Below are 12,639 nucleotides of genomic sequence, written 5' to 3' on the forward strand. Positions count from 1 at the left end.
TTCATCCCCTTGCCTTTTAAATGTAAAATTATATTTTCTCCCCAAATGGTGTAATATGCACGTGTGGCGGCTATCATCTATATGTAATTGGGAAAGAGTGAACCCACAAATAGCCGAAGGGTTTAGTGACGCCCTTCCAGTTTTTACGAGCCCACCTTTGAGGTCTATTAAATTTGTGGAGTCCCAGGCATCCCAGATGTCGGATAAGGATAGGGTATTGGACAGTTTGTATACCTTCCTGTTATCATAGCATGCAATACAGGGAATTGCTGTAATTGAGGGATGAATAATATTGAAGAAAACCAGAATTGTTGGGAATGTTGCTTCCGCGTAATTTGAATAATATTCTGGAACAATAGGAAATTCAATGTGGACGAAGAGATAGCTGGGTTTGATATTTGGTATTGAATCAAATAAATGATTGACGGATAAAGGTTCAATGGTCTCCTGTTTGGATAATTGTTGGCTTATGAATACAATCTTATCGGTGCTTGATTTTTCTAATCGGTAGAGCTGATTTGTTTGGTTTCATGTGACACGGTTGATCATTGATGTGTAAGCAAGATCTTGCAAGATTAGCGGTACCGGTAAATTTTATAATTGCATGGAACGAAAAATGTTACATCCATATGTATATATGTACATATGTAGATATAAAAAGGATAACTGGTATAAAGCATTAGAAATCAGTAAGAAATATTACTTGTGACGCTTATTTATGTATGTAGTACCTAACATTGGCAAATTCTTTATTCACTATGTACTCGTAATTTATGGTTGTTAAATATTTTTCTTAATTTTTCCGAACTGTTTGGTTTTATACATAATAACTAATTTAATTATGTTAATCTTTTAAATGGAAAAATTGTCTCAAAATCTTCCAAATGGGTATAGACCATTTCCTACCATCTTATTTTCGTGTGGCAAATACCACTATTTACCAGCCATAGAACCCACTTAATAACACTTTAAACACTGACAGTACCGCACTAAATTTAAGAAAAACACCGAAACCTCAATTTTATTACTTAGAGTTCTTAGACCGCCCAAATAAAATTAGGAGGACAACGAACAACTAATTGTGTGACTCGCACCCAGTGTGTCCCTCTTCCTTAGTTATATTAATTAAGTATAAATTATAAAAATTTGAGTTACATTTTATAATCTAAATATAGTTATATATTTCAAAATTTTATTTACATGATTTCACCAAATTCCAATCCTATGAGATTGTAAAGTTACACCGCTGTATTAGGGATGTGATTGTTGCATAAAATTTATAAGTGTATTTAAATTTATATTTGTAAATTTATATGAACGATATATGTGAATTAAATGAGATATAAGACAATTATAATATTCATGCAGCATTTGGTTCTAATTTTTTTTAATATTCCAATTAAATAAAGTGTTTTAAACACTAGATCCAATATTTACAAATAAAACATCACAAACGCTGTTAGAATGATCGTCTTGAGCAAATTTGGTCCCGTGAACCCTCCACCATTATCCCCGGGTGGTGGACCAGACGCGTCCCAATCCTCCAGAATAATTGCTGCCGCCTTCTCTGCTGCCAACATTACTGGAGCGTTCAGATTTCCATTTGGTACTTCTGGATAAACCGAGGCATCCACGACTCGAAGAGCCTTCACCCCACGAACTCTAAACCTCGTATCGAGCACGGAAGTGGTTGCATCTCCCGAATCTGGACCTAAACTTGCCGATCCAACCATATGAATCCAAGTCTTGATCTCATTATGGATATGACATCTCCAATATTCATCAGATGGGAAATCCAAACAACCTGGACTTGGTGATTGACCATACGTTAGTTTGAAATTTGTTTGGAAAGCTTCCGTTGCCGTAATGTTAAAGACAAGTTGAACTCCTGTAATATATTGAAATGTTAAGTAATTGTTTTTTGTAATACAGTATGTAACATATTTAATGCTACGATGACAGAATTTTTATATCGACATGGTCTCGTTATTTTTAAAATTTTAAACTCCGTTCAAAAATCTCAAAAGTATATACAGACAATTTCCTCGTCGTAGATTTTGTATGTCGCAGACAGGTCAAAGGTCACGATTATTTTTTTGAACAAATTCGATGCGTAGAAAAAAAACTTTGTGGATGTTTTTTTAACTTTCTAACGTTTTTTGTCGGATGCGACAAGCGTTTAGAAGGAAAGTGAGTTTTGGTTGGACCGTGTACGATTTTGGTGACGCCAGCATGAATTTTTTGATTTGAGGTTTAAAATCGTCACCTCGTACTGAAATATACGTTTGCATACTGACCGTCTTAATACGCAAACGTAAATATATTCCAGTTTTCGAATTTTCTCCGCGTTGGTTATTTTAGACCTCAAACCTGTCCTAATCGATATAAGAATTATGCCATCGTAACATTGACTATGCTACATACTGTATCCAACCTAAATTTTATGTACCTTCCAATAAATCCTCCGCATCGTCCGGGTGGCTCAAAAAATTGAAATCGATCTCTGCTAACTGCACATCGTCTCGTATCCCTGCCTTGTACGCGGTAGAATTCATAGTAACCCTTCCTTTACTCTGTGGTCTGCCCAGGACAACGTAAAAGAACACTGTTGGGCGATCGGCAGGGTCTCTAATTGGTTGCAAATGGATTGTGACCGAGAGGTTGGGCCAATCTGGTCGCGCCCTTGATGTTACTTTAAACATTTGTGGACCTTCCCCCAAATAAGCGAGAGGTCCATCGCCACGCAGATATTGTGCAACATAAGCTTCTGTGGCGTCTGGATGCATGACTTGATGAAACAGGGAAATATTATCAGATTCCGGATACCACGGTCCAAGCCAGAGGGCCGGGTGTTCCGACAAGTTTTCACCAAGAGCGGGTAGCGGAACCTTTACAGGAATCTGGAAAAATTTCAACACTTTGCTTATATGCATTCAAATTTACAAACAGGCAGAACAATCAATGCCACTAAAGCTATTTAAATTTTTAGGGACACTCAAAACCCGATTCCAATAGTTAACAATGTCAAATTGTGCGATCGACTTGAAATTTATGCATTTATTGAGCCTAAAAATGTATGTCTATGTAAACATGTTATTGTGTATCGCCGTGACCTTTTTTGGACACCATGTGACCACAAATAAAATTTTGAGTTTCAAGTGGTTTGAGTTCAAGTTCAAGTCAGGTCACATAGTGTCCAAACAAAGGTCACAGCGATATAAAAAATAACAGACATACATTTTTAAGCTCATTAAATGCTTAAATTTCGAATTTCAAGTCCATCCCAAAATTTTACATTGCTTACTTTTGGAATCAGATTTTGAGTGTCCTTAACAATAAATGGCTACAGTGACATTGATTGTGCCGCCTGTTTACAAAACATTCCAATTGATGGACGCCTGAATGACAATTTTTATACATACCTCTGCAGCCTCTAAAGTTTCCACTGGTCCGATTCCAGATTTCATGAGAAGTAACGGTGTCGAAAAAACCCCAGCGCTCACGATGACTTCTTTGGATGCATAACTTATTTGAGGATGTCCGTGACGGGTGTATGCAACGCCGTAGGCTTCATTGTTAGCGTTCAGTAAAACCTGATACATTTTGACAAAAAATAAGTTTCCACACTCTAAGAAATTTTATCACCAGCGCGGTGGTCATATGTGACTCTACCGGCAGGTGGCAGAAGACCACCGGAGGGTAGATGCCCATCACCAGCTTAGTGATGATCAGTCACTGTGCGGTGGTGCAGTTGTCACCGTACGGTGGTTACAGCTGTCACCATTCCGGTAGAGTCACATATGACCACCGCGCGGTGATCGTTATCACCAGGTTTCTTAGAGTGCAGTCGAAAACTTATTATGGTAAAAAATGAAATTATCACCTCAGAAACGTTCGCATATCGGACTACGGTTAAATTTTCTCTCGTATTTTCGTACGGCTTCACAAATTCGGCGTAGGTGCTGCTCCGCTGCCCGTTACGTGTTGGTGTGTTGGATGCTTGAAAACCTGAAAGAAAATTTGCATAAAATAGTTTTGAAATTATGCAAAAAATTTTATACCATTGACTTTTTGCAAAATTTCTGTATTAAGTACTCACTTTCAGTTTGATATCCGTTTGGATCGCCAATCTTAAATCCCAATTCCCTTCCAGCGTCAAACCAAATTGGAAGAATAGGAAATTCCACCGATTGAACTACAATTGGTCCATCCGTTCCGTAGTATCCTAAATAAATTTTTTATTTGATGCATTCATTTTTGCTTATAACATATTTCTAAATTCATTCACTAACTCGACAAATCTTCCTCTCCATGCTGTGTTCCCTGCCATGTTTCAGTTTTTTTGAAAAATTCCACAACATTTTCATACTCCCAGCTGCTGTCGTTTAGGAGACGGGCAACGTTATCATAATCTTTCGGACTGCCACGATTGTGCACCAAATCATTGTGAGATCCCGACCCTCCCAGCATTTTCCCGGTGTGAACAGTCGCGACCTTAAATTTAAAAAATGCTTGGAAACTATGTAGAAACCTCGATCATATGCATTATTAAGGGGTGAAAACCCCTTTATGGAAATGTCTTGTCCATCTGTCTGTCCGTCCGTCTGTATGTATCCACGAAAACTTTACAACGGATTCAAATTTGGACATGGAGTTTTCGCCAACGTGTTTCTAATTTTTGAAGTACGGCTGAGTTCGAAGATTGGCATTGTAGGTCGTAAGGTCACGGCGCCACGGTCATGACGCCAACGGTCAGAGGTGTGGAATTTTTTGTTGCCACCCTTTAGACATATGGTTAGACGAGGATTTCAGAAATGACCATCATCTCGACGTGCGACGACTCTATGACCGTGTGGGAGGTGTCGAATGTCGAGAAAATGACTTTTGTCATGTCGGGTGTCGATTGAAAGATATTGTCGTGTGCGTTTGAACTACGCGGGTGGGGGTGTCGCAACGGGGCAAAATGAGACTATGTTGGCAATGATGGGGAAGTTCTGAAAGATGTTGTGGGGGTGCCACAAAGACAATTCCATGTGTTTTCACCCCTTTGCTACATTTGGTTCCAAGGGTTTATTACCCCTCCATACGTCATGTCCACCGTCTTAAAAAAATAATTAATGTCTGGATCGCTGCCGACAGTTCCAGAGAAAAATGGGACCGCCGCTGCTGGTGGGGGAGATCCACCAGCCTCCAAAAGTAGGACGGAGAATTTTTCTGATAATCTGCCCGCCAGTAAACAACCCGCGGTTCCTGCTCCGACTGTTGGAGAAAAAACAACCAGAAATTAAAATACTAAAAAGACTTATCCTGGGTGAAAATCGTGTCGAATTTGACATAATTCTACATAAATGGCCGGACAAATGGTTTGTACAGAAGAAGTATGAACTATTTTGCATAAAACTTCTGACAAGAAATATTATGCATAAAGATTTAGCACAATTATGCATAATTCTGCATATTTTGTACACAAATTGTTTCGGTATAAATTATTCTGCATAAAATCTAGCCAATTCTCTGCATAAAACCCAGCCAAATTTCTGCATAAAATCCCTTACCAATTATAAAGTCGTAAGTTTTGGGGAGAGGTAAACTCGAGTCATTTTCCAGTTCTACCGTAGTTTTTGCAATATCTGCGATTTCCGACTGTTTTGCAAATAGTTGTATCATAAGTGCCACACTTCCTAGAAGGAATGAAGCAATCTCCATCCTTGCAAAAAATGTGAACGCCTTGAAACAAAATTAAATACGGGTAGATTTTAGCGACGTTGTTCTGTAAAGTGTCGAGTGATGAACTGAAAGTGAAACTGGAACGTTTAATGAGTGCAGCTCAGCTTAAATATGCTGCTCAGTACACGTATGTTAAGAATAATCATTTGACATAAATATGTACGTGGCACTATTGAACTAATCTAATTTATAAACTTATCTCAAATTGAACATGTCAAAAACTTGTGTGTTGATTTAATCAGTGACACTTCAATCACAAAAAACATAATCATTAATTAACTTTATATTGCAAATGTGAGCACACGGTTATGTCTTTTGTCTGCCTGGTCAGCTAAATACGTGGTCGATCGACCTTTGATTTTGACACTCGTTCACGATGTCGATAATATCGTCATCATATTACTAGTCATCATATTATTAGTGATGACTGAAAGAAATAGTGTACATAATTCGGTCATAAATCAAGTAATCTGTTTAGGTTCGTGAGGAATGTGGTGGATGCATTTGTATTATTTCAACTATTATTGGTGTGTTTTACGTAAACAATAAAATTGGTAACGAAACGGTTAATAATTATTATGTACAATGTAACGATTATTCATTTATTTACGTCTTGCATATTACATGCACTTATTTTGTGCATGCAATATTTATTATTATTAGGGGGAAAATTAATATTTTATATTTATTGCTAATTTAGAGGTAATTTGATACGTATTTCAGATCTCCTTCCCTTCTCATTTGAGGACACGTGAGACATTCATAAAAATACTTGTGCATAACAGCGTTTGCTTTAGAACATAGAGTTTTGGATTTGTGGTGGTGGTGGACCGTGACCGTTTATATACGGCCGGTCGGACGCTAAAGGACGCTAAAGGACCGCAGCCTATCTGATCCGAGTTTCAGTTATTTCGGTCTTTCCGAGAATTGACCGTCGAAAACTAGGTACATACATATATGCATCTTTTCCTAGTGTAACTTTCATACTTTTCCTGAACAAAGTGCTGTTGTTTCAGGTACATACATACTTTGCCTTGTATGCATGTATGTGTGTGTGTGTGTGAGATTGAGAGTAGTGTCAAGCAGGTCGCTCATCGCTCATATTTATCTCCTCGACGTAACACATACAATCCAATGGATGCATACGTAGATATTTCTCACGAAATACGTAATACGAGAAATACGTAACCTAACCAAAAATATGTACATGTATTTTGCCTAAAATACAAGTCTAAATTTCCTCAAATACAAATATAATTTTGCCTCACTATCATATACATATATACATATTTTTTTTTGTTTGGAATGTATTCGCCATGAAGCAAAAATTTTGCAATAGTGAAAGTTATGAAAAATATGAAAAATATGAAAAAAAATATGAAATTTAACAAAAGATAAGGAGCACATTTTTTCGATTGTCTTTTTATTGGTTTCAAAGTACTACACAATTTACGCTAGTGTCATAATTCACTTTGTTGAGACATTCCTGGCCTCGGTAATGCTAACATCTCAGATTTGATTTCCATAACAATTGGCTTGACCAGCATAGGTACATTGTACGTAATCATCGTCTCCGCTGTTGTAACCACCACTGTTGTAACCACCACGGTTGTACCCTCGGTTATATCCACCGTAGCCGCCTCGATCTGCACCAGGAAACAACGAAAAATTAGTTATAATTAAATTAATAATAATTCATCTGTTATATAAATCTCTTACCTCTACCATAACCACGACAGTAAGGATTATTATTTGCATTCCAAAAACCGTTGTATTGGCAGCCTGGGGAGAAATTATATCCATAATTGCAGCATCGAGGTGTCCAATTTCCTCCCTTTCCGTACCCGTATTGCCGCTTGTTGCGAACTGAAATTGTATCAGTAGAATTGTAAAAATCTAAAGACGGAAATTATTAGCTACTAATGTTAGGAGCAAATATGTATATATATTGAGGGTATTCAGGTATTCATAATTTCCTCGTAACTTTAGTATTCTTCGTACCGTAAAATAACTTACGAGATGTCGTAAAATTTTGTTATCGAAAATCCCGTTACTACGCACACGATTTTTACTACCTTGTTTTTTCCTGAATATTTTAAGATACTTTGGATACGAAGAAATAATGAATACCATCATTGTAGAATATACAGGGTGGTTTAAATGCGAGATTACAATAGAAAATTTTTTAGTGGGAAAAATTAGCAAATCTCCATTAGTTATCGAAATTTTGCCTCTGAAATTCAATATTTTAAGAATTTTGTCATCAGTGTTCCATAAGCTTAGAAAAAAATGAATAAAAATCTCAATCCCATATCCGTAACTACTGGAAATTTAAGAATTTATACCATTGAAAAATTTTTCATTGTAACCTTACACTTAAACCACCCTATAATATTACATAATAATATTATATTTACACGCATCAGTTGTGTAAATACCTGAAGCACCATCCGAGTTACCCACCACGGATGAATTAATTTCATCCGTAGGGGAATTATCACTAAGAAATTCGGCAGAAGATGATTGATGATTGATAGCGTTCTTCCGCGAATATTTCCACTACGAGGAAACCAAGAAAGGCAGCAGCGATATAGGATTTCATCCTGGTGTTTATCTAAATACCGATTGAAATCTGGCTGGCAAACTGAATATTTAAGAATGACTAGTTGAATGGCAAAGAGTGTTTCTTTTATATTCAGATTTCATTGTCATAATTGCTAAGATTTTACCATTTATCTAGGGATGCATGCATAGCTTGGGAGTAAATTACATGAATTTATTTGACGTCAATATGTATTTTCAACCCATTGGTGTTATTTTAGTGATGGAATTGAATTGAATGAATTGTCATTAGACCTTTTTTATCGCAGTTTTGTATGTTATAAATACTCATATGTGTGTGGGTCGTCTCACGGAATGCTTCCAATCCAGGTAAAAATGTGCACTTATGTAAATATGATACATGTGTAAATATTATGGATCGTACCTAAAAAAATGGCAAAAAGTGCTTATTCCTGCATTGTATCATACATATCATGTAAAAGAAATCGTGCTCCTGCAATTTTTGCAAAGCCATATTTTTTACTTTGGTTTCATCAAGCTCGCAATTTATTATTAGTATTCACACGTCAATTGAGAGTACAAATGAATGTTTTTTATATGATTTAAAAAAGGGTGAATTACATATGAATTGAAAGTATATATAAATCAAGCCTGGTCATTTGCATAAATTAATTTGATGGCTAGACTGAAAAGCGTAGTTAGTCAAGCTATGTAAAGTAGCAGTTTAATCTCAAGTAATGCATCATATTACTGTATTATGTCATTATCGCGATGCGTATTTAAACATATATGATTAAACGAAAGATGAATTGGTTTAAGTTAGCCTGGCCGATGATGAGATATGATTGCCATAAACTTTGAAAAATTTATTTAATCCTTACATAGCCAAATAAAGAGCATCCACTAAGGTTTTTGACTGCCCCGTAAAAGGCGCGCTAGGCGGGAATACAGCGAAATTAAATTTCGAAAAAATTATTTTTGAATAGACCAAGTTATAAGCTTTCCATTGATATATGTCACCAATTATTGAGTCATGGCTAAGACTAGAAAACCGTGGGTTGAATTGCAAGAGTTGAAAAAAAGAGTGACTGAGTTTCACAAAAATCGAACAAACTATGATTCTAAAATCACTTGGCAATTTTTCAAGTAAGAAGCTATACATACCTCATTCAAATGCCAACTCAAGTCAAAAATTGCATAAAAAAAATCTTCAAAAATCGTCCCTCAACGACAATGGCTGCAGCGGAAAGGAAGGTCAACATTTCAAAAAGCTATCTAAGCAAAATCAAAGTCCATAAACTAGGGATTGTAGCCAGGGAAAAAAAACAGCACCAAATTACAAACCGATACAAAATGCAATGATTCATATGTGATGCAAGAAATAGTTGAAGAAAATTTGGGGAAAAGTGGTCATCATGGACGATGAGCCCTACGTCACAGATGACCCTTCAAATCTTCCAGGAAGGCATTTTTTCCATAGTGCCAACCCCTGTGAAGTAAAATATGAAGACAAAGTCCAGAAGAAAGACCAATTCCCAAAAAAAAGAAGACTTTGGCAACGCATGTCTAGAATTGGTCATGTTTCCGATTCCGTCATTTTGGAGGGCACTGTAAACCAGGGGCCACTCCCAGAGCCCCGGCTTAGATATCGGCTTAAGCTAATCTTTATTTGAGCGCGGATTAAGTCCGTTTTTTGGAGCCTCCCAGAGCCCTGATCAGATTATTTTCGGATCGGCTCATCTCCGGTTTAGGTTTTAACCAGTCTCAACTCTTCGTGAGACTAAATCCTGCCCGACCCCAGCTCCAAAATCATTTTCTCCTCGCTGAATATTACCTACCTACTTCATTTACAGTGAAAATTCATTGGCCATTATAAAATATCCGGACTGCTAAAAATCTCTTGCCACCTTTCATCCTCAGTAAGTAATTATAATTTTTCTCGCTCTCTCTCGCCCATAATAATTTGTGTTTTGTTTCGACAGCCTCCGCGTTCCATCTCGTGACTTTGCGGTTATCCAACAACGATTGTAATTAATTAATAAACTCTCTCTCTCTCTCTCGCCCATAATAATTTGTTTTTTTTTTTGTTTCGACAGCCTCCACGTTCCATCTCGTGACTTTGCGGTTATCCAACTACGATTGTAATTAATTAATAAACTCTCTCTCTCTCTCTCGCCCATAATAATTTGTGTTTTTGTTTCGACAGCCTCCACCTTCCATCTCGTGACTTTGCGGATATCCAACTACGATTGTAATTAATTAATAAACTCTCTCTCTCTCTCTCGCCCATAATAATTTGTTTTTTTTTGTTTCGACAGCCTCCACGTTACATCTCGTGACTTTGCGGTTATCCAACAACGATTGTAATTAATTAATAAACTCTTTCTCTCTCTCTCTCTCTCTCTCTCGCTCATAATAATTTGTGTTTTTGTTTCGACAGCCTCCACCTCCATCTCGTGACTTTGCGGATATCCAACTACGATTGTAATTAATTAATAAACTCTCTCTCTCTCTCTCGCCCATAATAATTTGTGTTTTTGTTTCGACAGCCTCCACCTCCAACTCGTGACTTTGCGGATATCCAACTACGATTGTAATTAATTAATAAACTCTCTCTCTCTCTCTCGCCCATAATAATTTGTGTTTTTGTTTCGACAGCCTCCACCTCCATCTCGTGACTTTGCGGATATCCAACTACGATTGTAATTAATTAATAAACTCTCTCTCTCTCTCTCGCCCATAATAACTTGTTTTTTTTGTTTCGACAGCCTCCACGTTCCATCTCGTGACTTTGCGGTTATCCAACAACGATTGTAATTAATTAATAAACTCTCTCTCTCTCTCGCTCATAATAATTTGTGTTTTTGTTTCGACAGCCTCCACGTTCCATCTCGTGACTTTGCGGTTATCCAACTAATACCATCCATTAAAATGAATCCCTCGTTCATTGCTGAACAGGTGAGTCAGTTTAATTATTTTCTAAATGGTCTTCACTCATTATTAATGGTGGCGACTCATTTGGTTAGGATGCTGTTCTCAATTGGCCTAGCTATGGGGAGTCGGTTCAAAAGCTTGACTTCCTAAAAAAATTCTCCCAGACGCTAAACTCTGAAGAGATTCACCACCTTAAAAATCTTCTTGGACATCGAGCAAGGAATGGTGGTACGAAGAAACGGCAATGGGTGGGACAGACGTGGGAGGATTATAAAAAGTCCAAGCTGGGACAGGCCTCACCCCTAGAGTCCCAGCCACAATGTGAGTTAAGGCCTGGGGGTGAGAAGGCTTGGTGGACTACGTTTCCGAAGAGCGAGGTGGTGGCACTGGATGTCGAAAAAGTTAATTTACGTAGTGTCAAGGGCGTGGCTCGTGTAAAGCCCGGGAAAATCGGCATCGTTGATTGCAATTACGGGACCATCTTCGAAAGTGATGTTTACCATCGTCCCGGTACGTTCCTCGATGGGAAAAAGGACTCGGCAGTTAGTGGCATCACCAGATACTCCTTAGAGAAAGCACCTGAGTGGATGACAGTTAAGAGTAAAGTGAAGAAAGTTATCGATAAGAAATTAGTTATTACGGTAGCTGGGCAAGGGGACTTATCATGTATGGACATAGAACGTGACGACTGTGGTGAACTCTTTGATGTCCAATGTTATTATCGGCGACCCAATCCCGATGTATCAGATGAAACCCAGCCAATGAGCCTCCGTGACATATATTTCTATCACTTCAAGGAAGACTGTCAGTTTCAAAAGCCACATAATGCAGTTACCGACGCCATTTGCACAATGAGAATTTTTCTGGAAGGATATATCCCATTAAAAGAAAAGTCTGGATTGGTTGGTGTGAGGCATAACATGGGGGAGGTAGATTTTAGTGATGCCATCAAATTAAAGAATATGGATAAATTGCAAAAACGGTATTGTAAGCCAAGTAATGAGTTTAGAGTCGGGTGTCAGTGTGAGTATTGCGAGAAAATGTATTAGAATATCATAAATAAATTGTAATTTATTAAACATATTAAACAGTGGATAAAGTGTTACAACCATACGTATTTGAGTTACAACCTTTCCTTAGTTAATTCTTCGAAACAACATGAACTTAAACATGGCATTGACTTAGATAAATCTAGTCGTTACTCATAAGCACAGATAAATTATCGGCTAACTTACGTTTCTTGAGCTTCAACTTCTCTTGTTCGATTCGATTTCGTTCCATCATTAATTCTTTAATACTTGACATAATGTCAACTTGTTTTTTCATTAAACCAACCTGCTCTCGTAATAGCTGTTCAGTGGGTGACACTTCCAACCTCCGATGCTATCTTTTTGGAGTTTCGAAATTAATGGTGGA

General features: G+C 37.4%; 1 protein-coding gene across 1 annotated transcript; it reads right to left on the reverse strand.

Annotated features, from left to right (window-relative positions):
* Positions 1–777: 777 nt before the first annotated feature.
* On the reverse strand, positions 778–5,813 carry LOC110860113 (oxygen-dependent choline dehydrogenase). Its single transcript, XM_022109176.2, has 8 exons — positions 5,556–5,813; positions 5,078–5,259; positions 4,293–4,494; positions 4,100–4,225; positions 3,884–4,008; positions 3,423–3,593; positions 2,450–2,900; positions 778–1,888 (listed from the first exon to the last, which is right to left on the reverse strand). The coding sequence occupies exons 1-8, from the start codon at positions 5,704–5,706 to the stop codon at positions 1,434–1,436; spliced, it is 1,863 nt and encodes a 620-aa protein (XP_021964868.1). The 5' UTR covers positions 5,707–5,813; the 3' UTR covers positions 778–1,433.
* Between the last annotated feature and the right edge of the window lie 6,826 nt (positions 5,814–12,639).

The sequence above is a fragment of the Folsomia candida genome, unplaced genomic scaffold (genome assembly GCF_002217175.1).
Source record: "Folsomia candida strain VU population unplaced genomic scaffold, ASM221717v1 Fcan01_Sc029, whole genome shotgun sequence".
In the NCBI taxonomy this organism is placed as follows: domain Eukaryota; kingdom Metazoa; phylum Arthropoda; class Collembola; order Entomobryomorpha; family Isotomidae; genus Folsomia; species Folsomia candida.